Genomic DNA, 27,995 nt, shown 5'->3' with positions numbered 1-27,995 from the left:
GCCAGCCTTTTCCTGGCCAAAATCCACAGCACGAGGCTTTGCTCAGGCACAGGCTCGCACTCGGACTCGGACTCGAACTCAGACTCAGGCATTGGCATTGCATGTCCTGCACACTCCAACTTTCAAGGCACAGTCCTGGCATTTCGCTCCCCCTGCTCCAGATCCAGATCCTGCCCCCCCCCCAAACCCCCAACCCCCAGCCCCCTCTCCTTGTGGCTCATTACGTGAATGGCTGTGTGGCCGGAAAAGTGCGTTCGTTGACTGGTGCCGGCTGGCCAACGTCGACACAAACAGTAGGCACTTCAAAAAACAATTTAATTACTTGCTTACCAGTTAAAAATTTTGAATTATTTCCGCATATATATGTATATATGCTGCATATTTTATTCTAATAATTCTGCTCCAATGTGAAATTATTCAGAACTTATTAGAAAATCACAAAAGCTCAACAACTAAATTTAAACAAACATTTAAATAATTTACATTATACAAAAAGCTTTAATTCTTTTAAAAACAACTTATTTCATGTTTTGCGATAAATCAATCATTAAGCTAACCCGAGAAGGCATATAGAATTTTGCAGTTTACAACCTACTCTTAACAAACTACAATTCTCTAATTAAACTAATTGGGAAAGCATTTCTTCATTATTTCATTTTAGTTTTAAAATTGTATTTAATCATTTTGAAAAAAAAAATATATATACTAAAATGAAATATTTAATCGTAACAATATGTATAAAGAATTTTTGGGTCAGTGCATTAGGAACAGCAAACTGAGGGTCTGAATCGGAGCTGCAGAAGTTTGAGTCCGACTGCGACTCGAGTTCCGAGTTCTGAGTTCCGAGTGCAGTTGCTTGCATTATTACAACTGCAGACACACACACTCACACACATGGCACGTCCTGCGAGGATGGGCTGTTGGGCTCCAAAGGAGTGGAGTGGACGGGACAGGAGCCAGCTGTATGCATTATGCATTAAAATCAACGCCCGTTTTGTGTAGACCTGCAGACAATGCAACGAAGGACCTTTTCTTCCACTCCTCTCGCCCAAAATGTTGGTCTCCTGTTTTTTGGGGCCAAATGTCAAGGCATAGGCATTGATGGTTCCTCTGTGGCTTGGAGTTAGGTAAGCTCTTTAGTGCAAATTGTTGCCTAAATTTAGACGCCTCTGGGTCCGGCTTAGGCCCCAGGCTTTGCTGCTGCAGCCTGAGCTCAGAGAAAATGACATTTAGTGGAATCTATTTCAGATGAGTGTAGGCCTTAAACCTTTCGAAAACTCTCCTACTTATTATCGTTATCTCCCCAGATAACTTGCCATGCTTCCCCTTGCACTTGAACAACATTTTCGGTAATTTTCCTCTTTCTCTCTGCATCTCACTCTTCATTTTTCCTATCGTACATACTTTTCCTTCTTCTTGAATGCAGGAAAAACTTTCTTGCCAGACACGTTCGCCACATTTCTCCTCCCTCGCACACTTTTTGGTCAGTTGTCCCTCTTCGGGTATAAATTATAATGCAGAGTAGGTGTAAAATTTTCGATTACGACTGTGCAGACCACCCAACTGCCCCATCCTCATTCCACGGGACTTGCATCCCTCCTGTGCAGAAACCACCCGTATGCTGTTGCTTTTGTGCCCATAATGCCGAATCCTACACAGAACAAAAAAATGTACTTTCAAAATATATAAGAGAAATTTCATGAAAACGGTACAATTCTTAAATGCTAGTGGATTGGGCTACAAAATATAATAGTTTCGGAAAATTTTCACCATCTAGAAATATTTTATAAAATTCGTATTGATTTAATTATCCGTTTTCAAAGTTATAAATTAAAGTAAAGTGGTTCTTCATAGATCATATTTTCCATTTGATTTCCGAACGGGATTTTAAATCAGAAATTTTGATTCATTTCTATATTTTTATAAAACGTATAAAGAAGTATAAATTCATATCATATTTTTCATATGATTTGGATATGGATTTTTTAATCAGATAACTGGCCGGTTTTTCTCTATGTAGTTTTTTCCTCACAATTCCGGCGGTAAAAGTCGTTCGTTGTCCGATGCAGAACGTCGTGGTTTGGCAAGGACATGGCCTCAGAATCGAGAAACGGACGCCGACTCGAACGCCGGCTACGTTTTGCATTTGCAAAATTATGTGGCGTGTGTGGGCTCTCCTTTCCATTCCGCCCCCTTGGAGCCACTCCTTGATTCTCAGCCCTCTTATTGTTGTTTGTGCCATGTTGCCGTGGTCAACCGACGGGCAACAGGGATAATTAATGAAATTAATGCGCCTGGGTATGAGTTTTAAGTGCACGAAATATTTTCGATAAATGTAAATTCTAAATTATGATGCCCCTTAGAGGTCAGGAGTAGGAGGAAATATTTCAGGTGAGGGGGCTTACAGCCGGACGTCATTTGATATTAAAGGGGTAAAGGGGTAAAGCAGTAATGTTTTGCTGATTTCTGATTATGGCAAGCTTTGCATTTCTGAATTCGTTCTCTCATATTATTTAAACTTATCTGCATAAATTGATTTTATATCATAAATAAGTTTTAAAGTTTTGAAAGAAACTTTTTGTGATTTTTGAAGGTGTTTTAAATATTTTTTTTTATAATAATTTTATATTTGTTGATGGATTAATAAAATAATTTTACTAATAACAATCGGAGGTTATTTATTTTCTTTTAAATTTATATAGAAAGAACTTTTAAAAGAGAAATTTTAAGGTCCCTGCTAAACTAACATTTTTGACTTTTTCTTTTTGATTCATATTAACATGTGAGTGAAGAAGTAAATGATGAGGTTTGAAAGTATCGGAGAGATACAAATATATATGTTGGAACTTTTTTTTTTTAAAACAATGACTTTTATTGACTGGAAATCCTTAAAAAAATACATCATTTTAGATGTTTGGTTTGGCTTTAAATTACAGAGATTACAGAGACTTAAGAAGTTTTTACTTGTTTTATGCGAAATTTAACGCAACTCTTAAGAATCAGTATGTTCCTTTAAATGTAAACTTTTTATTTTATTTCTTAAGTGTCGCCCATTATGGGCTTAATATTTAATGCATCATGAGGTACTTAAGCCGCTTTTGCATTGTCCATTGCAGGAGTGGCCCAGGATGCGAGCGGGTCAGTGACACGTGACATGGCCGAGGGCTGCGAGGACTCTGCCGGTGCCGCTGAATCCACGACGTCACAGTCACAGTACACAACGCTAGACAAGATGCTCGGTACGGTGCTGCCATGTGAGGCGGCCATTGGTGCGACGCCCGGCGGCAGTAGCAGCAGCAGCAACAGCAGCAGCAACATCGGCGGCAACACCAGCAGCGGCAACAACAACGGCAGCAATATTGTGAAGCGAGAGTTCTGCGATGGAAGCCTGATGCCCGGTGCCGGGGCCAGTGTTAATAATAATAATGCCAACACCACCAACAACAACAATAACAATAACAACAGTAGTAGCAACAACAACAACAACAATACCAAAATGCAGGCTATGATATGCAACAAGAGCAGCACCAGCAACATCAACAGCACCAACAACAACAGCAGCAGCTCCTCGTCCTCATCGTCGTCGTGCTCGTCATCCTCATCATCCTCCAGTTCGGCCACCAGCACCCTGACCAGCTGCACCACCGCCGCCGTGGTGCCCTCCAATTGCTCCACCAATGCCAACAAATCGCCGGTTTCGCCCTATTCCCAGAGCCTCGGCGGCATGGCCATTGGCATCGGAGCGGGAGCGGGCAGCAGTCCGCTCCGGGAGGCCAGTCCGCTGCCCAGCAGCCGCTCACCGCTAAACGCCATCGCCACCGCCGCACTTGCCGCCAAGTCACCGTGCAGCGGAGCTGCGCCCGCTTCACCGCCGTCGGCCTCCTCGAACAGCTCGTCTCATGTCCTGGCGCTCAACATTAAAACCGAGTCGGTGAGTCGAACAGAATCGCTGAATTCATAAATAATGCCATTCCAACTGAGCAACTGCCATGTTTTTAGTCGAATTAATAGCAAAATACTAGTTGTTCGTGAAGTATATCAAAGAGTATGTTTAGATTTTATTGTTTATATTTTATTTACTTACTCAGTTCCCAAAAATATGTATTTAAAAGACATCAATAATATTATGTTTTATCCAGGCCATTTAGTGTTCAACAAATCGTTAAATCGTTAAACCAAACAAGCATAATAAAAACAAGTAATTTCGATAGGGCTTATTAACAAAAATATTTAGTTAATTTATAGTGACTCCTGTTAATTAACAACGCTATGGCTTCGGATTTGCTTGAGTTTAGAACAGTTTAAATTTATTTATTTACTTGACTTAAGAAATTAATTTATCTCATATTATTATTCTGACTGCAAACTACAGATCCCTTAAGGGACAGGTTAGAAAATACCTCTGAGACCAGATTGCGTGATATGTTTAGCAGCAAGAAGCTCATGCTCTTGTCTCTGGTTTCATCCATAAATATATCCGAGTTGCGATTCCGCTCCCCTCGTGGCCCAAGTGCCGCCCTCACATTGTCAAATCGATTTCTTGTGCGCATTTAATTAGCATACAAAACCCGGGCGACGGATCATTAATTAGTCGCCGCTTTGGACCCGCCTAATCAGTTTGATCGGCCGGCGGGCCTCAGAATGTTGCAACCTGGCCAATCAAGGGCAAATCCGCGTCACAGAACGAGAACTTGCCCCAGGCCGTCTCTCCATCGAAGTCGTGCTCTAGAATCGCCAAATAACCAAACAAGAAAAACAAAAACAGAAAATACAAAAAAAAACTTTGACTTCGAGCGCGGTCAAAAATATTTTTGTCCCAATTTTAATGACCATAAAAAACCGATCACAGAAGGGAAAAAAACTTTTGTGCAATTGTCAGCAATAAATAAAAATTTCGCATGTCCTCGTTGGCTTCGCAGCTTGGTTTTGTTTTGGGGTCTTGGGTTTTTGTGTTGCTTGTTGCCTTGTGGCACATAGTTTAGCGGCGAATCAGCTAACTATAACCAGAGCCAGAACAACAAAGCGATCTGCTGATCAATGCGAGCTCTATTTTCAAGTTTATTTTGCCTAATTTTTTCTGCCATTTGGACATTGGGCGATTGTTGTCGTTGCTCGTAAAAATGACTAAATTATGAGTTCGGATAATAAAGGGATCAGCTTTGAGAGTTCTTGAAGCTGACACTGTTTCGGCGGGAAATGTATACCAAATTATGCGGATTGTTAAATTCCCAGGATTTTTAGCAGATCAGAAGTATTTTTTATTCCGAAATTTGCAATTTTTATTTTAACTTACAATTATTCTTGTGGTATTTCAAAGTTAAGCGTTTAAATAAATATATATTATTAACGAAATTTGAAAGTACAGTTGATTTACATAAATTGCACCCTCAATTCGAAAAAATATATAAAACACGCCTTGGCATATTAATTTACCATATCCAATATGGCGTTGGTAATTTACCCATTAAAATTCCCAATTAAATTCGAACGTTTACCGATTGTTGACCCAATTCTTATGGCAAATCAATTCGCTGCATGGTCTCAAGTATCTCTTCGACCGCATTTTGTGGCATTTGGGCCGCTTTGTCTCTGTCGGAGTCTCGGTATCCGTCGAATGCGATCCACTCTAATGACACAATCAGCTCACACGATACAGCACGCACACTTAGAGCCGCCGAGAAACTACTTACTTACCTCCTCCATCGCCTGGCAGCACTAACAAAATGCTGTAAAAAGCAATTAATAAAAAAATAAAGCAATCAAAATATAGAAAAAGCGCAAAAAAAATGGAAAAGTGCATACAATTTATGTGCATGCAGTCAAATGAGTAATCGACTGCGACGGAGAGACAAGCGGCAACAAAGCCGCAGCATTTATTGAAAATTAAGCAAAAAATAAAGGAAAAAACACACAAGCTCAAAGGCAGCAAATAATAAGCGCGAAATAATCAGCACACACACTCGCAAGGCGATTGAGGAAAATAGTGTGTACATGAGAAATAAATTGTCTATTGGCAGCGCCAAACAAGAAAATCCAGGTGCAATAAAAATCGAATTAGAGGCCAGTAGAAAAAATAAAGTTATAAGTACAATCTACTGAAAATTAATGTGCTAAAAGGAAATCAATGAAACGAGTTGACACACTTTCTTAATTGTTTGGCTTATTTAGGTAAAAGAATAGAAAACAAATAAAATTATTTTTCATTAAAATATATGATAATAGTTAAAAAGTTAAACAGCTTTTGGCAAAAAAGGTTTTAAAGAAAAGTCATTTTAAAAATGTCCAGTTACTTATAATTACTGAAAAGCATATATCTTTTAAAACTCGAAGAAGGATAAACTATTCGCAGTATAATTAATCTATGACATAGATTTAGATCTCTGTTTATCGAGAACCAAGCATGCAAGGACATATTTATTTGTATAGTTATAGTATTCTTCACCTCGAAGGAAACTCTAAGATAGTAGTCCAAAAATACTCTAGCCGAAACGGAGATATATTACAGCTAATTACGAGGCCTGATCTGCGCGGACTCATTGAGTACGCAGCTGTACTGGGCTTTTCCATTTTTCAATTTTTTTGGGGCCAAGGCGGCAGCTCTTGAAAGCCTAGTCGGCTAGCCAACCCGCTGGGTGACTCATGGGCGTCTAATGAGCCGCCGTCCGCCATCCGCCATCCGGCAGCTAGTGGCCAAGCCTTTGGCCTCTGATCGCCAGCTGGTGAAAGTCGAGCACGGATGTGGCTCAAATGTGAGCCGTGCTAATTATAAGCTGAGCACAAATTGCACTCCTTCTGGCCAAGGGGAGCACGTTGCGCATGCGCAATGAACCGCGGGTTCTGCTCTACGACCATGTTACGTGCGTGCCAAGCGGATTTGATTTGCCTGCTTACTCCCGTGGGTGTTTTCCTCCTCCTCGTCCTCCTCCTCCTCCTCCTCTGGCTGCAGTGCAGTGTCATCGTGATGGTGATGATGATGATGATGATGACGAAGACCGGTTTCTGCATTTTGCTTTAAATGTTGCAAATACTCGAGCGGGATTATCTGGAGAGGCTAAGAACCTGGCCTGGTTCTTGCTCCAATGTTCTTGGCCCTGGTTATCGTACGCCCAGCTGTGTTGCATGTAAATCGTTTGTAATTAGTTGAGAGTCTTGACGCGTAAATGCAGCACAGTGAGGCGGAGGCAGGCGGGGTACAAAATATTAAAGAGGAGCAGGCAATAATTGCTTATTAAATGAATGTTTTGTGCAAAAATGTTTATGACTAACCACGTGAGCGCTAAATTGACTGCAAATGAGCCACAGATGATGGGCCCATTGTCGGCACCGAAAATGGGTAGGGACGAGGGTTATTTAAATGGTGGATGCATTGATAAATGGCCGTGTCTTAAAGCGGTTAAGTTTTAGATTCGTGGCAGCATAAAAACCTTTTCACACATTATACCCCCCGTTTAAGGTGCCCCATAAAAATAATTCTCCCTTCCGCCGCCCTGTCCTCCTCGGATTCTTGGGCCAAGCCAAGACAAGACATGGCCTGGCAAGACCCAAATTCCTTTGCAGACATTTTTTGGTTCGTCGGTCGACGGGCGTCCGTCTTTCGTTGATATTAATTCAAAATTAATTGCAAATAAATTACCAAGCAATTTGTGTGTCGAGCTGGTTGTTTGCGGCTTTCGTCTCTGCGCCAGCTGCATGCAACATTGAAATTGTCAGAGAGTTTAAGTATAAATTAATTATATTGCCAGTAAGTTCAACTTATGCACGTCCACGTAATGCCAATAATCATCAAGCGACTTCGGGCCAATGTAATAAGTATCTGGCAAGTTGATTTTGACGTTGTCTGGCTATAACTACCCCCCGGCTCCTTGCCTTAATTTCATTTCATTTACGCAAAAAAAAGCGAGAGAAAAAAGCAACAAACTGCAAATGGCAAATTGCCTTCGTCTTAATTATGGTGGTATTAAAAAATTATTAACAATATGGCTGACGTTGTAACGACAACAACATGAACGGCTTACGGTTGTTATTGTGGCCTACAATAACATAAATAATAAGGTAATTTCTATTGCGTGATAATAGACTTGATTGGTAAAATGCTTATAAGTAAAGATATTACCGTATATATATTTGTTAAGTTGTTTTCTGTATTCTGTAAACATATAGGATATATATATAATGTATAAATAACAAAACAAAATCGATTTGGCTTGTATTTATTTATTTATTTAGTACTCCAAATATTACGAATGATCTTTAATAGATTTTTTGCGAGCTTTGAATATGTAATCCCATTTGTGCCATAAATCATCGGCTGATTCATACATCTTTGTAACTAGGAATTCCGTTAACATATGAATCACAGTCAACATCCTCGTTCAAATCCCATTTTCCGCTGTCTTGACCTTTCCTTAGTCACAAGCCAGATGGCTCCGAAAATTGTACCAAATCTCGATTGACCCCACATCTGCACTTAGCAATCGATGGGATCCAACTGGCAACTGGAAAAAGGGATCGGGCTGCCTGGCAGGGTTAATAATTAGCGAAACGCGATTTGGGCCAACTGGCCTCCATGGGAGAAAATATAAAAACCATGCCCACTGGCCATGTGAGCGGAGAGTTGGATGTCGGGCTGGAACTGAAGCTCGAGTTTGGCATTAAAATAAATTTAATATAGCCGCCGCGGTCGGAGCCGGTTGGCCCAAAGCTGAGCCTGAACTTGGCTGTGAGTCTCTCATAATTTGCGGGGGGAGGGGACTGGGGCTGTAACGAAGTTGCAGACATAGCCGCCGGTTCGAACCCGAACCCGAACTCGAAACTGAGACACTCCACAACTTGGCTTCAATTAAACCTGTGTGTGTGTGTTAGTGTGTGTGTGCAATAGTTAAAGCCAAAAATAGCATTTAAACTCATTAATTTAACGCGTGATTATGACCATGTTTGTAAGAGTACAACTCCGACTCGGACTCGGAGTTCGTGGCTTCGACTTGCCTGCTGGAAGTCGAGTCCGGAGTATGAAAAACGTTGCCAAAAGGCATAATATTTGTTGCTCGTATTGTTGTTACCGCTTGCTGTTATTGTTGCTGTTGCAGTTGCTGTTGGTTTTGGCATTTATTTTGCGCTTCTTTTGTGGCTAAAATGCTCAAAACGTTGGTCATAGGCCCCCGAGAGAGGAGCGTGTCTTGGTTTTTGGCTCTCGGATTGGTCGGATCGCTTCGCATTGCATTGTTGATGTTTTATGCATCAGCGGGACAATTCAGGCTGCACTGTCAGAAAAATCATAACATTTAATTAACATTCAATACTTTTCTTTAGTCCATTTTTTAAGTAATTATATGTTTTTCACTCTTCTGTTAAAAAGTCAAAAAATTGTATTGAATTGAATTGTTTATTGTGTTTTTGAATCATAATAATTAAAAAAAGATTTATGTGCGTCTTTTTAATGATTTTGAAAACGTAAAGTAAAAAAAAGTAAACTGTTTTAATCAAAATAATTATTTTGAAATATATATGACTATTTCATTTTAATAATTTAAAATGTGAAGTTCTACTAATCCTATAACTCAACATCTATCTGAACTCAAAAGCCGATTTCTTAAATTTATTATTTGTGTCGCTAACAATTTAGTCATCTTTTTGATCAATCTGCCAATGATTTTCACGGTGCATTTGTTTGAATGCGTCACAAATTAAATGCACATTCGCTCTGGCTTAAGGAAAAACCCACAAGACAGGCAAAAAAAAAACCGAAAACATAAAAAAGATGCCACAATTGCGATAATTTTTCTATTTGTTAGCATTGCGTTTTGGCCCCAAAAGAAATTGGCCATGAGCTGAGCAGACATACCTACATACCTTTATGGTTTCACCGAGCGGGAGAGCATTAATTTTTTTATGCGCTCATTGTGGGGCCAAGTCCAAGACCAAGTCTAAGTCCAGGCTGGAGACCAGGTTCCAAACTCAAACCCAAACCCAGACCAGACCCAGTTGGAGTCGAACTCTTACCGGGTTGTTTATTTAGCCCAGCCATGCAAAGGAGGGCGGGAGTAGAAGAAGGAGGAGGAGGTGGAGGAGGAGGAGCCAGTCTCCTCCACTTGATAATTGCAATGAAATTGCATTCTACTTCCATTTAGCCAAAGGCGCTAATTCGTTTATTATGAGCTCAGGCGAAGGAGGAAATGGACGTGGAAGAGGGCGGCCGAGATCCACTCCGCAGATGGCATAGAAAATTTCCAAGAAAAATGCATAATTTTCCACTCTATGCATTGGGTGTGGCATAGATAATAAAAATAGAAATAACAATGGCCAGAACAAGTTTGGTGGCCGATTTTGTTTGCTTAATGAGTGCAACGGTGGGTGAATACCACCGACGTGAAGGAAAATAAAAAAACTTGTGCACTTTTACCCCAAGTTGGCAAAACATTCCAGTTAATAAGCAACTGACTTTGCAGAGTAATTAGTCTACTCACTAATTGCTACTAATATGCATGTGCAAAATGGAAGCGATTGATGAGAAAGGACTTTTTAAAACATTGTTGCTGTTTTGTCATCGTTAGTTGTCCTTGTCGTTGTTGCTTTATTATTGGCACTGCCAATTAAGTGAAATTTATGTGCATCAATAAATTATGAGTGCCGCAGCTGACATATGCGACACACAGTTAAAACAAAAGAGGGCGTGGTCAACGCCCCAACACCCCTTACCCCCCGCGAACAGCACAAGCCAAAAAACATTGACGCGAAACTTTCGGCCAGAAAGGACAACGGAAATGTGGTTCGTTTGGTGAGCGCGCGACACATGTCGCTAAGGTAAAATAGTTATTAGTAAATATATTCAGCACTCTATTTGCATACCCTGCACCACCGCCAGAGCACACATTGCGGGGGTATAATACACATACGCCGGGTTGTCCGCCAAACAAGCTCGTCTGAGGGTAACTAATGAAACAATTGACGTTCTGGGAGGGCACCGAAAGCCGCTTGATACCCGAACCCGAACCCGAACTGAACAGTAGTTGACTGCAATAATTATTCAAGCGCCAAGAACAACAGCAGCCACGTCACGACAGGTGCAGGAGCAACGTCGACAGGAGCCAAATCCACAGGAGCAACAGCAGTTGCCTGCATAGATGGCTATTATGCGCCCAACTTAACCTGTTTTAGTAATTAATTTGGGTATTGTATGTTTTAATTAGTTTAGAAGGCAAACGGCAAACAGGAGACTGATGACAGTAAATTGAGGGAATACGCTGGTGATTGGGAAAAGTTATTGACCTTCATCGTCAGTTGAAGTTTGTGCATTGACGTTTCTTCATTGCCAAACTCAAAGTTTAAGCGACATTAAATATTTTGTGTTACAATTTATTTATTTATAGTTCATTTCAAACTCAATTTCCATTTAGAGAAACATAAGTTTTAGGATCTATCTTTCATTTAATTTTAAGAAAAATTGTGCTTAACTTCTTATGTCATAACTTACATCTGGGACGTTTTTTTATTGCCAATTGAGGTCATTATTTGTTAAATGTCATAGATATTAAACATGAAGATTAATTGATCAGAAACACAAACTTGGTTTCTCAAAGTGATTTTCGGTTGACTAGCGTTTACAAAGTCGATTGGCTTACGAATTATCTTATCGCTGAGCGATATTTTAGGGTTTTTTTTTCATATAACACGATATTGGGAAAGGTAATGCTTAACTCCAAGTTAAAGCTTAACATGACATTGAGAAATTGGCCCTTAATGAAGTTTAATTGTTTACTCGATCTTTTTAAAAACCTTTTTAATTGTACTTAGTTGTACTCTGTCCTGTTATCCCTTTAGGCCCATCGTTTGTACACCCCCAACATTACCTAACGTATGCCAGCTAATTACTGGCTCCTGCCGGACTAGTCTCGCCCTGACTTCTGCTTTCGGGGGCGGCGAAAACATATTTCAAAGTCCGGCTAAATACATTTTTAATTATGATTTTGCGTTAATAATTATGACCTAAGCTAACGGCGGCTACAAAACGAGTTGCAAGTGGATGTCGTGTTAGTGTTGATGTTGCCGTTGCTGTTGCTGTTGCTGTTACTGTTGTTGTTACTGCTGCTGCAGGCCATAATGGCCTACGATACCCAGCGGAGTCGTCGAATGGCTTAAATTAATAATTACGCGAAAAGGCAAAAGGCAAAAGGCGCAGGCCACGAGGCAGCGGCGACTTGCAGGCGTCCTCGCTGTTTGCATGCAAGTGAAAATAATTAATGCACTTAATGTGTAATTATTTCAATTAAACGATACCCTCCTCGCTTCGAACACACCATCATCATCGACCCGATCCTGTTTTTGCCTAATTGGGTGGGGCTGGGCGGCACTAGGGTCGGCCTAATTGGCATTTCGTTTGCCGATCACTGATAGCCTCCAAATGAGCAGAAGTATCAATCTGCGGATCAGAGAAACCCGTTCTCGACGCGACTTAACTTAATTATGCTAATGTCGTGCGAGTGGCATTGCAATAAATTTCCATGAATTTATATGGATGGCCAATTGGCTTATGGTCCAATATGGCCAAGCACTTAACCCAGTCACTAATTGTCGCCGGGTGTTAACAAACTGATTACAGCGTTTCTCAATCATAAGTTGCTGTACACTTTGTCTGACTTATGCTCTCCACCTGCGAAATTGGCAGCATAATTTGCCTGATGCCATGTTTGTGGCTAATACTGTGTGTATTTCCCCTTCCTTTGGCTTTCTTAATTCGGTTTAAACTGTTTTTTTTTTGGTTTGGCCGCCTGCAATTATACAGCGATTAGAAAGTTTTCCACCGCTCGCCGTCTTATTGATATACGAATGCCGTCTAATATTTCTGCATGTGCAAATTCGAACGGACTTAGCAAGCCGGCTAATGGCATATTTATTTATTATGGCCATTTGTGCGAATTACGCTCGCGTGCTTCCTCTCCGACTTCCTCGCGTTCTCTCGGCGGAGCACCTGAGTCCACCAGGCGCACAGAAGGCATTGGTCGGTCAATAGCTCCTAGCTCCCAAATATATTTCTCAGCTTTCTCCGCCAGAACTGGGACCCCCACGCACTCTCGAGCGAAGAAAATTCCGCCTGAGAGCGCTTGACTTTTGAAAATACCACAGAAAATACTTTTGGGTGTTGGCGAGAAAGAGAAATTGAGAGTAATGCAGGCCAGGAATTTGAAGTGAGAGATTTAGAACTAGAAAGGAAGGACAACATTTTTAAAATAAATTATAGAAAAAATCACAAAAATCTCAAAACTCATAAGCTTTGTTTAAGGACATGGTGTTTCACAAACGGGTTTTTAAATATTTTTAATAAAACATTGACACCAATGAAAATGACTTAAAACATAAAACAGAAAGTATTTAATAAAACAGATTAATAATAATGTTAATACTTTATTTACTCTTAGTTTTAGTAGGTACTTTAATCACTTTAACAAACTTTTTTTAATGAACATAACGTTAGTTCCTCATTTTCTCATACACAAAATATTCCCTATTCTTATAAATACAAAGCATTTTATAAAGAAATTCAGTTTATAGTGTAAAAAAGTTTTCATTGCTGAATAAGTTGCAGGAATGTATTTTCTCTTTTTTTGTGGAACATTGCAAGTATTCAGTGCTCAGAAAATCATATTTTCTTTAATTTCCCAGAAATGCAGAAAGCATAAAAATTATCACAAATCATAATAATATAATTAGTTGCAACAGCTGTTCCCCACATACAGACATAGATCTCTGGGCAAATACACATTTTCCTTACTCCCTTTAGTTGGCCAGTGTACACAATTTGATTATGCCATGTCCAGCAGCTATTTTAGATTTGATTTTTCTGCACGTTTTTCAGTTTGGCCAGCTTGATGTTTTTGTTCCCCAGCAAACCCCTTTTTCACCCGTTGAGTATTTTTCATATTTTAATTTAAATTAGAGGGCAACACCCACTAAGCCACTCAGTGGATGTAGATGATGATGATGATGATGGCGATGATGGCTGCTGCAGACAGTGGAAAGCTGCTCGTAACTCAGTCAGACACTCGCTCGGAGCTTAACGCGCTGATGTATGCTAATGAGCCGGCATTGTCGCCGGATCTGTCTACTCCCCCCTCCTCTGGTCCTCCTGGTTCTTCTCCGGCCCTAACTCAATTTGCCGGAGGAGGAGCTGCAGCCGGAGCGCTTCCATAAATATGCATAATGCAATTAACAGCCAAATGTAATTGCGAGCCAGAACAAGGAGCAAAAAATAAAAAAAATATAAGAGACTGGCATTAGCAGCTGACAAACCACCCGCATGGCAGTCACTGTCCCGTCACATCACATCACTTCACATCACATCACGTCACTCGGTGATACATGACAGTCGCTCTCCTGCCTTCGCTTTGCATATGCCCGATGCCCGATGCCCGACTTTTCCGACTTTCCCGGACCGACCAACCTGTTCCCTCGCACGTTTAATTAGGCTATTAAACAATTGCAGAACGCATGTTGGCTAAACCCGGGCCTCCATCCAGCCTGTCTCCAACCAGTTTGCGACTTGGTCGGCCTGTCCTCGCAGTTCCGCCTCGAATCGAATCGAACCGAATTACTTTTGCTATTTGCTATTGCCATTGCCTCGAATCTGCCCGCGAATCTGTGCCAAATTTCGCATAAGCACTGCCAACGACTTAAGGCCGAAACGAAAAACCGACAAAACTGAATAACCGTTGCGTGCCTAGGTCCATTCAGCGTATTTGGTTTTTGGCTTTGCCTCTGCCATTGATTGCACTTGGAAAAATGTAGTTCCTATAAGCTAGAAAACTTTAAATGTATTTTATGTTTGAGGACCTTGACTTCTTAAATGTTTTTTAAATCCATACTAAATATATGTTGGCATATATATATTAAGTAAATGACAAATATAATTGTAATCTGAGATACATTTCTTATTAAATTGGAATAGCTTAAAAGCTTGTTGAGACTTTTCCAAAATTGATGTTGTCTGAACAATAGTTATTATTACGATTTTAATTCCTTCATATATATCAAAGGTATCAGTATATTTTAGACTTTAATATAAGTTTGCATTTTATTTTCAAACGGAATTCAGTTTTTTTTTCTCAATGTAATCTTGCCTTTTCCGCCAACCATCTGCGGGTATGGCTAACTCCGCTAACTTCACTCGACTTGGCCTGGCTGATTGGGCGCGCGTTGTTTTGCATTTCCAGGCCAGAAACGGCGGTTGGGGCTGCGTAATAAAATGCATTTTAATTTGGCTAAATGTTCAATTAAATTTAAACATGCGCAGTCCGCTGTTTGCAATTTTGTGTTGCCTGTCGCCGCAGCATTGAAGTTGAGTTGCAGGAGAAGTGAATGTGTGCGACAGGACCCTCTTCCGATTTTCACCAAATTTTTCCTCAGCAGCAGGCCTGCAGTCAACTTTCGACTGGGGAAGTAAATTTTTGTATTTACTGCATACGTAAATGTTCAGATCAGCCTTAAAAAAAAAAACAAAATACATATTCTAAATTCCGTTTTTAAAACAAGAAGTTTTGGCAAATGTTTTGGTCCACCCTGATAAGGGGCGTCAGCTTGCGCCAGAGCAGCTCCTCCAGTGCTAGTAAGCCTCCAAAGCCTCCAAAGCCGCCAAGTCCACCAAACTCACCAAAGCCGCCTTCCGACAAAAAGGAATCCGAGCTACGGACGTTTTGCCAGCCGGCTGCCTTTTGCGCCGAGGCAGATCGCTTTAAATCCATGTGGGATCCGCCGAAGAACCTGCCCCCGCCGTATCCCTTTGTGGTAACGCGCCCCAATGAGCTGTGCTGCGGTCCCAACTGCACCAAGCCGCTGCCCTCGTTCGACGAGCTGTACTACCGACCCTCCAGCAAGGCCGGTCCCTTTCAGCGCCACTGGGTGGAGTGTCCCAAGTTCATGATCCGGCAGAAGAAGATCTGCGCCTACGACAAGCTGGAGGCCCTCGATCCTGCCCGCCGAGTGGCCAAGCGGCGTGAAAGGACCACGTTGAGTTCGGCCGCCACAGGACCCTGTCCCCACTTTGCTCCCTTGGCGCGATGCGTACCCGGTCGTCGTCCGCCCAGGTGCCATGCGGCCAAAACGCCCTCCTGCTGCCGCAGGCTGTGTTGCCCCATGCCCTGCTGGTCGGACTGCAAGCAGCCCGTGTTGGCCAAAAGACCGCATCGACCCAGGGAATGCGAATGCCGATTTGCCCTTAGCCCTTGCGAAGCGGAGCGTGGTCGTCAGTGGGTCAAAATTCACGGCGAGAACCACATCTGCCCCAGTGCCGTCAGAAAGGCCAAGAAGGCGAGGAAAGCCCTGCTCAAGAAAAAGAAAGATGATCTCAAGAAAGCGAAGAGGGATAGTCGCAAGAAAAATAATATTCCCAAGAAAGATGAGGACAACAAAAATAAGGACAGCCCCAAAAAAGGAAAAGACAGTTCCACGAAAGATGAGGACAAAAAATAAACAAATATATTTTTAATTTCATTTGTATTTTGAGTTTTATTTTTGTATTTCAGTCCTTCTATTTCACTTAGTTTCGATAAAGAAAACCGCAAGAAAAGCAAAGACAGTCCCAGGAATGATGGGAATAATAAATAAATTTTAAATTTAATTTATATTTGGACTTTAATTTTTGTATTTTAATCCTTTTTCACTTAGTTTGGAACTCTGGAAAATGGGAAAACTAAAGAAAAAGTACAGATGGTGACCGTCCAATAAAGATTATGACAAGAAATGCGTTCTAAGTTTTATAAAGAAAGAAAGTCTCAAGAAAGCAAAAAAATATAGACGAAGGAAAAAAAAACCCAAGAAAGACTAGGATAAGAAATTGATAATCCGAAGATGAGAAAAAACAATTTTTAAGTTTCTATCCATATTTTTACAATGGTCTCTGTATATAAGTCATTCCACTTGACTCAGTGAAAAAGGACAACTCAGAAAGAAAAAAAAAACAGAACAGTCCCAAGGAGAATAAAGAAATTTAAAATTTTATTTATGTTTTGACTTCTTTCATGTCTGTATTTTAGTCATTCTATTTCACTCAGTTTCTGACTCCAGGATGGTGGCTTTGTATATGTTTTTACCCGACTCCAGATCGTTCAAAGCCTGCGTCAGAGCCATGCGCATCAGTAGGCGGGATTCGGGTTCCGTAAGTTGGACAGCAACAGAGTAGCCTGGGTTGTCCTCAAAGCCCGTGGCAGCTAGGGTTTCCCGGTTAAATGGCTGCTCTTCATTTAACTCGGAGCACAGGCTACTATTGGGCTTAGAGGACGGCACTTCGATGGTCTTGAAGGGTCTGTAGGCGTGGATGGTTTCACTGGGCTGAGTTTTCTGATCGTCATTTGTTTTGGGAGAGCTTTCAGTAGTTTTAGAGGGACTGGACTCTTGAGCTTCACTTTCTGCGGTCTCTTGTCCCATTTGAGCACTAATGGGATCTGATGTGCCGACATCATCCGACTCATTGGTTGTGATTGAACCTTGGCTATCCTCCAATTCGTTGGCTTGCACGGAACTTTCAACACTCTCCAACTCATTGGTCTTCAAAGAACTTGCGATATCCTCACCCTCCTCAATCGTTAGAACAGAACTTTCGATTTCCTCAGGATTTTTGGTTATCGCAGAAGTCTCTAGAACATCCAACCCAAACTGATCAGCCGCCGCATTGGTTATCTCAAAATCCATCAACTGATCCATTACCTCCTCCTTATCCAGATTATCGTTATTATTGGGTTGGTTGACTTGGTTCTCATCAACTTGGGGTTGGTTGAAGGTCCATGAAGCCATTTCCGGTCCTGGGTAAATGGTGTCCAAGGCGTTCTCATCTTGACCCATTGTGTTGTTAAACGAACCTGATTTCTTTGAGTAGAGCGCGTCTAAAAGAAGGGAAATTTGACCCAGCTCTTGCATCATAAAGTCCACATTCTGTCGCACGGTTTTAAGAGAACTGCGTTCGAAGCTGGTAAAGGGCTCTTGGGAGTTGAGTTCCTGGGTTAAGTTTTCTCGCAGGCTGCGGGTTCTTTCAAATTGCAAATCCTCCTCACTGAATAGCAGCTGATCGTCCTCTTGTTCCTCCTCAAACTGCATGTACGGATCCTCGGAATGACTGGGACTGGGCATTCCCGCCAATTGCTCCACATCTAGTTCGTTATTTTTCCAGCCCCACGAGGCGGTAATGTCGTCATCGCTGTCATCCTTGAATTCTTCAACGCTATGCAAGTTCTTGTCCTTCAAATCCGGCCACACAAACAGGTGACTTGAGTGTTCCACACTCCTTGTCTTTTCCATTTCCTTCTGCTCACTTTGGGTTTGGTTCGTCGGATGTGAGATAAAGGGTGTATCCGAATTGTCGGACAGGCTGCGCAGTAAATATCGCTGGTTCCTGGAGGAACGGAAGACACTGCGAGTAAAACCGCTGAGCACCGACAGGCGAGACATGTTTGAATTTTGAACGAGTCCTAGAAGTGGGTGTTCCGAAAGTTCAGAAGACTGCAAATGAAGTGAGGTAATCTAGTCATACTGACAGCTAAGCTGACTGAATCGCAGGTTGCTGAGATCGGGCAGGAATACCTATAATGCTTCGGCTATGGTTTTTGGTTCTCTCTTGCTGAGGGCTCTGTTGGGACATCCGTAACAGAAACTGTTTCGGAGATTCTAGCAGAGACCACAGATGAGAAAACCGCAGCTTAAGATCATAATTTTCAGGGACTGTTGTGTGTTTGGACAAGTGGCGCATCGGTGTTCAGAGATCCTAGCAGAGATTACAGATCGCAATCTTCATGGACTCTGGGAAAAACAGGGCCAGATGCTGATGTTGTGTTTGGCCAAGTGGTTGGCCATTCGGACCTGCTCGCAAACGGATTTTTTTGCCAGGCACTCACACTCGGGCGGACGTCTTGGGATCACGGCGGGATCCTCCTGGACACATTCTGAGTAACTGGGGAATGGGCACTTGATCTTCTTGCAATCGGAGGGCGAATGTCCCACCCGGCACTTAGGCGGAATTCGGGCGGTTCGACAGCATGGCATGCGTATGCGCACGCATTTGGACTTTTCGTTGAGGCACTTGTAGCGCTTTTTCTCGTGGTCCGGGAGGCAAGCGGTTTGGTGACAGAGGGGCAGGTCCCGGCGTAGGACCTCCGGCGGAATGGCGTCACACCAGCAGCACACACGCTTCGGGACCATCCGTGGACAGCACTCCCACCAGGTGCGCTGGAACTCCCGGCACTTGTCCGACGGCCGGTAGTAGAGCACGTCGAAGCGGATGTCGCCGCACGGCGGACAGCACTCCTGCGGATAGTGCCACAAGGTTTCCGGCCGCTCTTTCCTCCTGTCCTTGTAGTCGCCCCACATGGACACGAATTGGCTTTTTTTTGTGGGATCATTGCAGGGATTCTCTGCGATGCGGGTGTTCACGCAACATGGGTACCGAGGATGCGAGCAGTCCTCCTCGTTGCAAGGACAAACTGGCGGTTCTGTGGGATCGCACGGTCGCTTCTTCACCACCTTGCACTCGGGAACCAGACTCTCGGGACAAAATTTTCTGCACCTTTTCGCCAAGATAGCGCTAAGGTGAAAAGGAGTCCGAGGAGTCAACGAAATAATGGGCGTCCCCAAAATCCTCTTGGCCAAAAAGCTGAGCATGGCTGCTGAATTAAAATTTGAGTTTCTGCTCTAGGAGCAAATGTTTGTCCGAAAAGTAAGCCAAAGTATAGGGTTGAGAGTTAAATGGGGGGTTTCTTATCAGGGAGTTTTATAGAACTTTTTCGGTGGCGCGTTACAAGCTTTGTTTTTGGGCTATTAAATCATTAGAGTTACTAAAATCCCTCACTGCATTGTACATTTGACAATGTTTGTAAAGCAAAGCGTATTAATTTTCTTACATATTTCAATCAGGATCCAACTAGTTTTGTCCCTCAACTTAAAAAGTCGTTGAGGAATACTCTATAACTCAAAAAAAACATTACATCAACACTATACAGTTTTACTACATCTTTGATACATCAGTTTGTGGATAATCCTGGACACTTGTTGCCAATCTAAGTCGCAACTCAATAGCAACACTATAGGCAAAGTGTTTTGTTGAGCTGCGGATGAGTTTGGCAACAAGATCGAAGAGCATCCGTTTGTGTACGGCTTAATAGCAGTTCCGATACAGTTTTTGATATTCGAAGGCGAGAGAATGTTGGGTAAAGGACTTTCTGGGCATACTCGGGCAACTCTGACCCTGGAAAATGCTGGCAAATGTGGTTGAGTACCGTCCAGTCCCCAGTTGTTTCCAGTCCTCTGGTCCCATCGACTTGTTGGGGAACATGGCTTGATTTCTCGTGAAGCTCGGTCGTCGCGGTTCGGTCTTTGGCAGTAGGCGATCCTTTGCCTTGGAGCACAGCTCGTCCATGGCCTCCTGCTGGAATCTCTGGCCGATGCTCGTGATGCTGCCCATCGGCTGCCACTTATTGTTGGTTGGCGGTGTTTGATTAGCCACCTGCGAAACACCTGGTTTCAGGTATGCCCCAGTGGCTTTGGTCTGCGGCAAGGGACTCAGCATTTGGTCGACGCAATTCGACTGATTCCGCACCATCGACGGCTGCGTGCGGGAGTAGCGCACCAGGAGCTTGGTCAGGCGCTCGGCGCACATGGTGGCCAAAACGGAGGTAGTCATGTCAGATCCTCTCGAGCAATCACTGGCCCTTTTTACTCCTTCGGTCTGCGTGGGAGTTTTGTTCGAGATTGTCTAAATGGAAACGTTCGATTTGGAAGCCTGTTGCTTGATTAAAATGAGACGCACCGAAATGTACGATTCATTGTATGGGTGACCGCAAAGGCAAGGCTGTCTGATGATTTGATTTAATGAAGTTTTTTTTCTATTGACAAGAAACTATGATTAATATTTTACTATTTTTTATTATATATGCTTTATAATTTGTACAATTTAATTCACACCATATTATTACCATTTGTTTTTTTTTTTTTTTTGGATTATCTTTGAGATATGTAAAGGCTCTGAATATTGGAACAAAGCAATGGCTACAAGTTTTTGGGAGCTTGCATCCATTGCTTTGTTCAAAAAGGCAGAGTCTTAATGGGGATTTGTGCCAAAGTTTGGGCTTAGACTATCACTTGAGGTTGAATATTTCCCGCCGCGTTCTCTCCCGAAAAGCCAAACATTTTGAGATGGTATCCAAGCAGTGGCACTCGATTTTCCGACGTGGTCTAGACCATCTGGCCAGTTCCGAAAATGAGGGAAAAGGAGCACGCAGCTTGATGCATTTGGAGGGCTTCCTGTAATTGCGACATAAAGGATCACAGCGAGCTGGCTTGCAACATGGCCAAAATAATTTCGGGCACTGGCACTCCGGATCCCGCTTGAAGTCGCTTCTCTTACAAAGAAGCCTCAGGCTTTTATAGGGTTCTTTGCAAACCTCTGGGCAGGGATTCTTGCGATATAGCACCTCGGGCGGATTGATGGCATCCAGGCAGCACACCTTCCTCAGGCGTTGCTTCACGGGCGGACACTCCACCCAGGTGCGCTGGTAGCAGCGGCACTTGTTCGACGGCTGGTAGTAGATCGCATCGAAGCGCGGAAGCATGTCCTTGCAGAATGGCTGCTCGTCCGTCTGGCAGGGTGGCTCCCACATCGATCGGAAGGGTTCTTTCGGCGGCTTGGGTACTTTGGGTCGCTTCAGATCCGCGCAGGGGTTTTTGGCCGCCGATCGCAAGACACAACACATTGCCTCCAGCTGCTGGAACTCTTCCAAGAATTTCTCACGAGGCAGTTCGCGAGTCAGCACTTCCTTGGCCGCCTGGCATCTGTTGCCCGGAACGCGATGGCAATCGGGGTCCACGGGCAGGCAAGGCGGGTCCGGAAATTTGGGCCCTTTGCAGGCGTACCTCCTGCAAGCCTGCCTGCAGAAGGTGCGAAGTGCCGACTGCATCCTTATAATTTTGGGGAAATTTTGAAAGGGCCTCCTGATTTTCCGATATTTTCTACATTTCAAAAGCAAAACTTTTGACTAGGAAGGCCGGGAATTGGGGATCACACTAATAATATATTACGATGTAGAAAATCCATAGATGATGGTTAAAAGGGAGTTATAAGATGGTCCAACTTTTCGATCCAGTTCTTTGGAATGGAGTTTCTGAAAAGTAAATCCGTTTTGGAAGCAGGAAATACTTTGAAGGAAGAAGGAATCAAGTGAGGGCTAAAGTAGTCAATCAGGAATCAATCTGGAAAATCTAGTACACACTAAGCCCCTTAGAATGGGAAGCGCATTCGGGATCTGTTCGAAGAGTGTCTCATTAGGGACTTGGTGCAGATGCTGCGCGACTTGTTCCGCCGATGGTAGGTGTTCCACATGTCGCACATGCCCGGAAGCACCTGACAGGCGCACTCGCTGCGGCAAAAGCGCGGTATTAGATGGCGACATGCCTCCGAGAAACTGGGCATGGGTGCCTCCTTTTTGCAGCAATCGGTCGGCTGACGAACTTTGTGGCACGTGGGTGGTCGGCGACCCAGTTTGCAGCCAGGAGACCTGAGGACCGACTTGCAAAACACGTTCATCTGGAGGAGGTGCTTTTCTATGGCCGAAAGCGGCGGCTGTAGCGGCGGACGGATGCGTCGCTCCATGGGCGGATAGACCTCCGGATCGGGACAGCAGGAGTCCTTGGGACGCAACCAGAGGAGCGGACACTCGGCCCAAGTGCGCTGGTACTGGCGATACTTATCCGACGGCTTGTAGTGCTTCACGTCGTGGCGGATCAACTTCAGCCAGCAGTCTGGATCGGTCTTTCCCCGCTGATAGATCTCCTGCAAGTACTTGGAATACTGCTCATTGCCGATGGATGGTCTTTCGTAGCACTTGTTTTCCACTTCCTTATGTGGGCAAGGTAGTTTGTCCTGCATGCAGTCGACGGTCTCCTTGTCCCGCATCCTGCAGCATTCGCCGGAACTGGCATCGTAGTTGCCCCAGTTGTACCAGCGACTGTTGGCCAATAACCTTTGAATCGGGCCTCGGCGCAGGCCCAGCTTCGTGACCATCTTGAAAACCGAATTTAGAGAGGCGTTGGGCCGAAAAATTGTATCATTAATTTCGAATTCAAAGCTGCGGAAGTCTGACTTGTCAGCCAAAGGACTCTTTGTCCTTCGAGCACATTTGCACAACTTCAAGGCATGGACATTAATCATGCTAGCTTACAACCCGTTTCCAATACAATATCATAACTGTATGCTTTAACCTTAATGCTTTTAGGTGTTTCGGAAAAATTTGATCCACAAAGGATGGTCTACATTCGTATGTAATGTAACGAACTTTTTTTTCAAAAAAAATCAAGCATTTTTTGATCAACTTTAAATCTCGAAGATCGATTAATTTATTGGGAAATACTTATTATTTTTTGTATCAAGCATGCATTTAATTGGATTCAAAAGCACTCATGACATTTGTGGGGGATCTCTTTTTTTCTTTTTCATATTTCCAACTTGTCTTACTTCTATTCTATCAAAAGTATATGAGTATATGGTCTATTCGAAACTGGTGGGACAGCGACCCAGGCAACTAAGACTTCTTCATGCGGTAGTAGTTCCACACCTCGCACATGGGCGGCTGGTTGATGCAGGAGCACTGGCTGGGCGGCACATCGGGCAGCGGATCCAGCTTGCACTCCGAGTAGCTGGGGTATTTTGTGCGGCGACGAAGGCAGTTAGAAGGGGATCGTCCAGCGCGGCAGCCGACCGTGCGGCCATCCTTGCAAAAGGGCAGCTTGAACCTGGGGCAGGAGCCCTCGTCCTTCTTCGGGCGACACTGCCCCAGCCCCAGACTCTCGTTGCCGTCGGGGCACACTTTGGTCGCCTTGAGCGGCGGCGTTCGGCGGGCCCGTCGCAGGAAGTTCACCGGACGGCAGCGGCAGACGGCCTTCCTTTTCCGCTCCTCCAGCTCGCACTCGCACCAGGTGCGCTGGTACCGGCGGTTTAGCTTGTCGGTGGGCTTGTAGAGCGTGAGGTCCGTCGGCGGATAGGCACTCGCACATGGGGGCAGGCATCGGCTTTGGGCATCGATAAAGGCGGGCACATTGAACTCCGGGTCGGAGCGACACTTGTACTCAGAGCGCCGCATTGATATCCAGCAGTTGTCCTTGAATGGCACCTTCGTCCCGTTTTTTTTGTCATTTTTCTTTAAATCCAATCGCTGACCGGGCATCTTGGGCACACCATCTTCGTACGGGTCGTATAGGGTCTCCATGGCACGTACCTGCTTGATCCGTAAGGTCAAACCCCTCCTCATCGCGGTCGGAGCTCGGAAAAGCGTTTTCTTTACCAGCAGCATGCTGTTCTCACAAAATCTAATGTCAATCAAGTTGCTAAGGGTTAAAATACACTGAACAAATTTTGTTTTTGATTAAAAAAAATTAAATAACTGAATCAATGCGGAGTTTTCATAATGTCGTTTTAAGGTGTACGGATCATTTGAAGTATATGTCATGGATGGCAACAAATTATTTCACATAACATAATCATTTTATGTTATAAACACAAATTTTTAAATAAACTTTAACATACAAGATATCGGCATCATAAAAAAAAATACAAATGTTGTTTCGCCAAACAAATTAATTTTACCAATTTTTATACAGACATTTCCGACATTTCTATAAAATACAATATATATATTTTTGATCAGCATGACTATACCGTTATACTGACCATACAATTCTATCCCGAAGCTTGCTTCCGTCTTCGTTTCATCTAATATTTGTTAATAATGGAATAGTAAAAATAAATATCTAACTATTGAATTTAAAATTGTGTATTAAATTTTAAAATTACATATGAAATCATGATATTAAATACAATGCACATTAAATAATATTTAAGAAACAAATTTTAATTAATGTTGAAAAATATTTAAAATAGTCCTGTTTGATTTAAATGTATTTTATTTCAATTAAAACTGAATAAAATAGTCTAAATAAAAACCGCAATGGATGCAAATGCCATTTAAAAAGCCAGCCAATGAAAATTCTTTGATTTGATTTAGGTTGTCAATTAATTTTGTTTTTATATGTATTTGTTGACACATGGAATAATTTTTAAAGCGGTTTATCCAAATTAAACGTTACTGTATTGTAAATCCACGAAAATGTAAGAGTGGCCTCGTCATCAGCAAGAATTTGACCAGGTTTTTCAAACCAATTGGTATTCATCGCAAGCCGTGCGATCGGCAGCAACTTCGAGGTTGCGCATCCTGTTCTTCTCTTGGGCAGAGATGAACTGCGAGATGAACTTGCTGGTGGGAATGGCGATCCTCTGGAGTCGCCTCGAGGGCTCGAAGGATTGTCGGCGCACAGGGACTGGTGCTGGCTCCTCCCTGTGACGCGAGTCCCTCACTTCTTCCTGCGGTTTCTCAACATCCACGTCCATGGGTTCCCGCCAGGTTGCCTGATATTCACGCTCCGTCCAGCGTCCCGGGTTGTATTTAGTGTCATCCATGCGCTCTTCCCGCTCCTGCTGTTTCGCCCAAGTCCTTTTGTAGTCACGCACTTGCAAATTTCCTGGCCTGTAGTACTTATCATCTAGTCGGAACTGCTTCATTCCGCGGCACTTTGTCAGGCTGCTGAAACCAAAGACCGCCATCCTGCTGCTCACCAATGCTTTCGACGAATTCATTTTTGCACAATCTTAAATTTAGATTTGTTTTTAATACACACTACAATTTTCAGAAGAGAAATAAATAAATTATCTGGGATTAAAAACCGAATTTAAAACGTGTTGTTATACACAGATGCCAAATGTGAGAATGAACGAAGTAGGAAAATCATGTTAAGGGAAACCCTTGAAAGAAAATTCAACAGTCACTAGATTCTAATTTTTCAGTTTCTTCAAAGTATGGCACTTTTTTACAATGTAAGTTTTTTTTAGTTTTATTTAAAATTAAGTTATTGAATTGTAATTAATCATTCCTTATACTAAGCTTAAGTTATTGTTTTAAGAATTGTACTCATATTTAAAGAGTTTGGCACAGAAAATGTGGGCATAATACTTAATTTCACGATGAATAAATTTTAAAAATATTAAAAAAAATAAGATTGGCAATATCTATCTATATATCATATAATAAATACATCTCAATTTGAATTCCTGTTTTCTTCCGCAACCTTACGTAAGAAATAATTCTGAAATCGTCTCTTCCATTTGACCTCCGATTAAATTATAAACATTTTTTTTAAAATTGGCATTATTTTATTTATTTTTTGTGAGATACTTCAACGTTGGATAAAAGTCGGACTTGGATAGCTTCAGAATAAGTGCCCAGATAAACGCAGTAGAGAACGCGATGGAATAAAAACACCTAGCCTTCCAGTGCCACCAACGGATGCAGTCTACAGTGTTTTTGAGTCTTCAGTCTGTGGTTGCGTATGTGTGAAAGGGGAGAATCTCGGACCTCCTCAGCACTTGTCAAAGTCCCAGCAATCGCACTCCTTGGAAGGCTTGGGATCAGTAGGCTTTCGCTTGCACTCCGAGTAGCTGGGAAAAGGAGTTGGCACCTTGGAGCAGTTCTTCTTCTTCGCGGAACGCTTGCAGCTGGGTTCTGCTTTGGATTTGCTCGTCGATTTGGATGTGGTCTTGGAGCAGCCGCCCTTGGAGCCGGCACAACTGGCCAATCGGGAGGCGAGTGGCTTTAGGAACTTCCAGCCGCGTTCCGGCAACATTTTTGAATTTTGGAGTTGGGGGATCGAGAGGGGATTGAAATGGTGTCGTTAGAATATTTTTGAGATATGAGATTTGAATCTAGCCAGTTGTCGCATGACAGAGCTTTCGCCGCCGCCTAAAGTTCGCCGCACTTCAGGACCGCCCCCTTTCCACGGGCAATCCTCCGCCTCAGCTCCGCCCACATCTCGCAGGCCATGGGCACCTGGAGGCACAGGCACTCGGTGGGCGGCGCCTTGGTGAGTTCATCCTTTTTGCACTCCGAGAAGCTGGGATATGGAGCCGGACGTTTCTTGCAAGCGGATAGGCGACGCATCCGGTGGCAGCTGGGCGGAATGCGTCCCGGCTTGCAGCAGGGCAGCGTCCAGTGCGGACAGGTGGACTCGGCCTCCGGCGTTTTGCACTCCATGGGATTCAGCATAGGCAAAGAGGGTCGGGCAGTGGCCGCCAACGCCTTTCGCTGGCGACGACAGGGCTTGGGACGCGGCCGCTTGGAGTGGATGCACACCTTCTTGGGCTTGATCACCAGCCGGGGGCACTCGTTCCACGTCACCTGGTACTGGCGTGCCTCCTTGTCCGAGATGCGGTAGTGCTGGATGTCCAGTCGCACTACTTCATCGCACTTCGGCACGTACTCGCAGCCCGGAATATACCACATGGACCTCATATTGGCTGGCACTTTCGGCTTTTTGGTCTTCTCCTTGGGTTCGGCCTTCTTCTTGGCCTTGCCGCCCTTGGCCGCATCACAGATGGTGCCCTTGAAATGGGGTGGACCACAGCCCTTGGATGCAGAGACCTTCTCCGTGAGGCACTCCTTGGGCGCCCCGCAATTGTCATCGGACGCCTTGCTGCTGTAGTTGCGGCGAGCCAGGTGCTGGCGGAGCACACTTGAGCCGCCGGCACCACTCTCGGCACTCGCTAGACGTGGAAGACCAACCGCCTTTGACCAGTCGACCTTCAACTGGACACAAGCATTCACCAAGGACTCCAGGCACGGCATGCCACGGTCCACGAGTGAACGACACTTCTGACGCAACGCTCGCAACATTCTGAAATTTGTTAACAAATTTTTTTTTTCAATGCCGAAATAAGCCGAGAGTATGTTTTGTATGACTGAGGACTGAGTGTAGACTAGCTGGGACAGCACATCAAAACCCAGGAGAGGGCTTTCAAGGCCAACTTCGTTTAAATTTTTGATTGAAAGTTCCTAAGGTCCACCTAATTTACTTTTCTACCTACATAAACTCTTTTACCTAATTTTCCTTTTGTAATAATTTTATCCCCATTACTTGCAGGTTAA

General features: G+C 43.4%; 10 protein-coding genes across 10 annotated transcripts in view; 2 read left to right on the top strand and 8 right to left on the bottom strand.

The window, feature by feature from the left end:
- The window catches only part of LOC108145415 (histone-lysine N-methyltransferase 2D), a 75,791-nt gene that overhangs the window by 19,488 nt on the left and 28,308 nt on the right, over nt 1-27,995 (top strand). The window contains 1 exon segment of the mRNA XM_017270822.2: nt 3,117-3,931. Coding sequence (XP_017126311.2) covers nt 3,155-3,931 — 777 coding nt within the window. The 5' untranslated portion in view covers nt 3,117-3,154.
- On the top strand, nt 15,180-16,474 carry LOC108145421. Its single transcript, XM_017270829.2, has one exon. It carries the CDS (start codon nt 15,535-15,537, stop codon nt 16,456-16,458), a length of 924 nt encoding a protein of 307 aa, XP_017126318.1. The 5' UTR covers nt 15,180-15,534; the 3' UTR covers nt 16,459-16,474.
- LOC108145417 lies at nt 16,990-18,492 on the bottom strand. The gene has a single exon (XM_017270826.2). The coding sequence runs from the start codon at nt 18,427-18,429 to the stop codon at nt 17,032-17,034; it is 1,398 nt and encodes a 465-aa protein (XP_017126315.1). The 5' UTR covers nt 18,430-18,492; the 3' UTR covers nt 16,990-17,031.
- On the bottom strand, nt 18,679-19,852 carry LOC108145422. Its single transcript, XM_017270830.2, has one exon. It carries the CDS (start codon nt 19,633-19,635, stop codon nt 18,769-18,771), a length of 867 nt encoding a protein of 288 aa, XP_017126319.1. The 5' UTR covers nt 19,636-19,852; the 3' UTR covers nt 18,679-18,768.
- On the bottom strand, nt 19,960-20,822 carry LOC108145426. The gene has a single exon (XM_017270835.2). It carries the CDS (start codon nt 20,651-20,653, stop codon nt 20,129-20,131), a length of 525 nt encoding a protein of 174 aa, XP_017126324.1. The 5' UTR covers nt 20,654-20,822; the 3' UTR covers nt 19,960-20,128.
- LOC108145423 lies at nt 20,910-21,942 on the bottom strand. The gene has a single exon (XM_017270831.2). The coding sequence runs from the start codon at nt 21,924-21,926 to the stop codon at nt 21,108-21,110; it is 819 nt and encodes a 272-aa protein (XP_017126320.1). The 5' UTR covers nt 21,927-21,942; the 3' UTR covers nt 20,910-21,107.
- LOC108145419 lies at nt 22,247-23,191 on the bottom strand. The gene has a single exon (XM_017270828.2). The coding sequence runs from the start codon at nt 23,174-23,176 to the stop codon at nt 22,247-22,249; it is 930 nt and encodes a 309-aa protein (XP_017126317.1). The 5' UTR covers nt 23,177-23,191.
- Nucleotides 23,363-24,457, bottom strand: LOC108145424. Its single transcript, XM_017270833.2, has one exon. It carries the CDS (start codon nt 24,312-24,314, stop codon nt 23,547-23,549), a length of 768 nt encoding a protein of 255 aa, XP_017126322.1. The 5' UTR covers nt 24,315-24,457; the 3' UTR covers nt 23,363-23,546.
- LOC108145427 lies at nt 25,021-25,790 on the bottom strand. The gene has a single exon (XM_017270836.2). The coding sequence runs from the start codon at nt 25,652-25,654 to the stop codon at nt 25,172-25,174; it is 483 nt and encodes a 160-aa protein (XP_017126325.1). The 5' UTR covers nt 25,655-25,790; the 3' UTR covers nt 25,021-25,171.
- LOC108145418 lies at nt 26,205-27,831 on the bottom strand. Its single transcript, XM_017270827.2, has one exon. The coding sequence runs from the start codon at nt 27,741-27,743 to the stop codon at nt 26,814-26,816; it is 930 nt and encodes a 309-aa protein (XP_017126316.1). The 5' UTR covers nt 27,744-27,831; the 3' UTR covers nt 26,205-26,813.

Source organism: Drosophila elegans, unplaced genomic scaffold (assembly GCF_018152505.1).
Source record: "Drosophila elegans isolate 14027-0461.03 unplaced genomic scaffold, ASM1815250v1 contig_520, whole genome shotgun sequence".
NCBI lineage: Eukaryota > Metazoa > Arthropoda > Insecta > Diptera > Drosophilidae > Drosophila > Drosophila elegans.
This window is presented reverse-complemented; position numbering and strand designations above follow the sequence as displayed.

What these genes read in the sequence shown, in the direction of transcription:
- LOC108145423 (XM_017270831.2), bottom strand. Translation starts at nt 21,926, where the DNA reads ATGCAGTCGGCACTTCGCACCTTCTGCAGGCAGGCTTGCAGGAGGTAC.
- LOC108145421 (XM_017270829.2), top strand. Translation starts at nt 15,535, where the DNA reads ATGTTTTGGTCCACCCTGATAAGGGGCGTCAGCTTGCGCCAGAGCAGC.
- LOC108145419 (XM_017270828.2), bottom strand. Translation starts at nt 23,176, where the DNA reads ATGATTAATGTCCATGCCTTGAAGTTGTGCAAATGTGCTCGAAGGACA.
- LOC108145418 (XM_017270827.2), bottom strand. Translation starts at nt 27,743, where the DNA reads ATGTTGCGAGCGTTGCGTCAGAAGTGTCGTTCACTCGTGGACCGTGGC.
- LOC108145427 (XM_017270836.2), bottom strand. Translation starts at nt 25,654, where the DNA reads ATGAATTCGTCGAAAGCATTGGTGAGCAGCAGGATGGCGGTCTTTGGT.
- LOC108145422 (XM_017270830.2), bottom strand. Translation starts at nt 19,635, where the DNA reads ATGCTCAGCTTTTTGGCCAAGAGGATTTTGGGGACGCCCATTATTTCG.
- LOC108145417 (XM_017270826.2), bottom strand. Translation starts at nt 18,429, where the DNA reads ATGTCTCGCCTGTCGGTGCTCAGCGGTTTTACTCGCAGTGTCTTCCGT.
- LOC108145426 (XM_017270835.2), bottom strand. Translation starts at nt 20,653, where the DNA reads ATGACTACCTCCGTTTTGGCCACCATGTGCGCCGAGCGCCTGACCAAG.
- LOC108145424 (XM_017270833.2), bottom strand. Translation starts at nt 24,314, where the DNA reads ATGCTGCTGGTAAAGAAAACGCTTTTCCGAGCTCCGACCGCGATGAGG.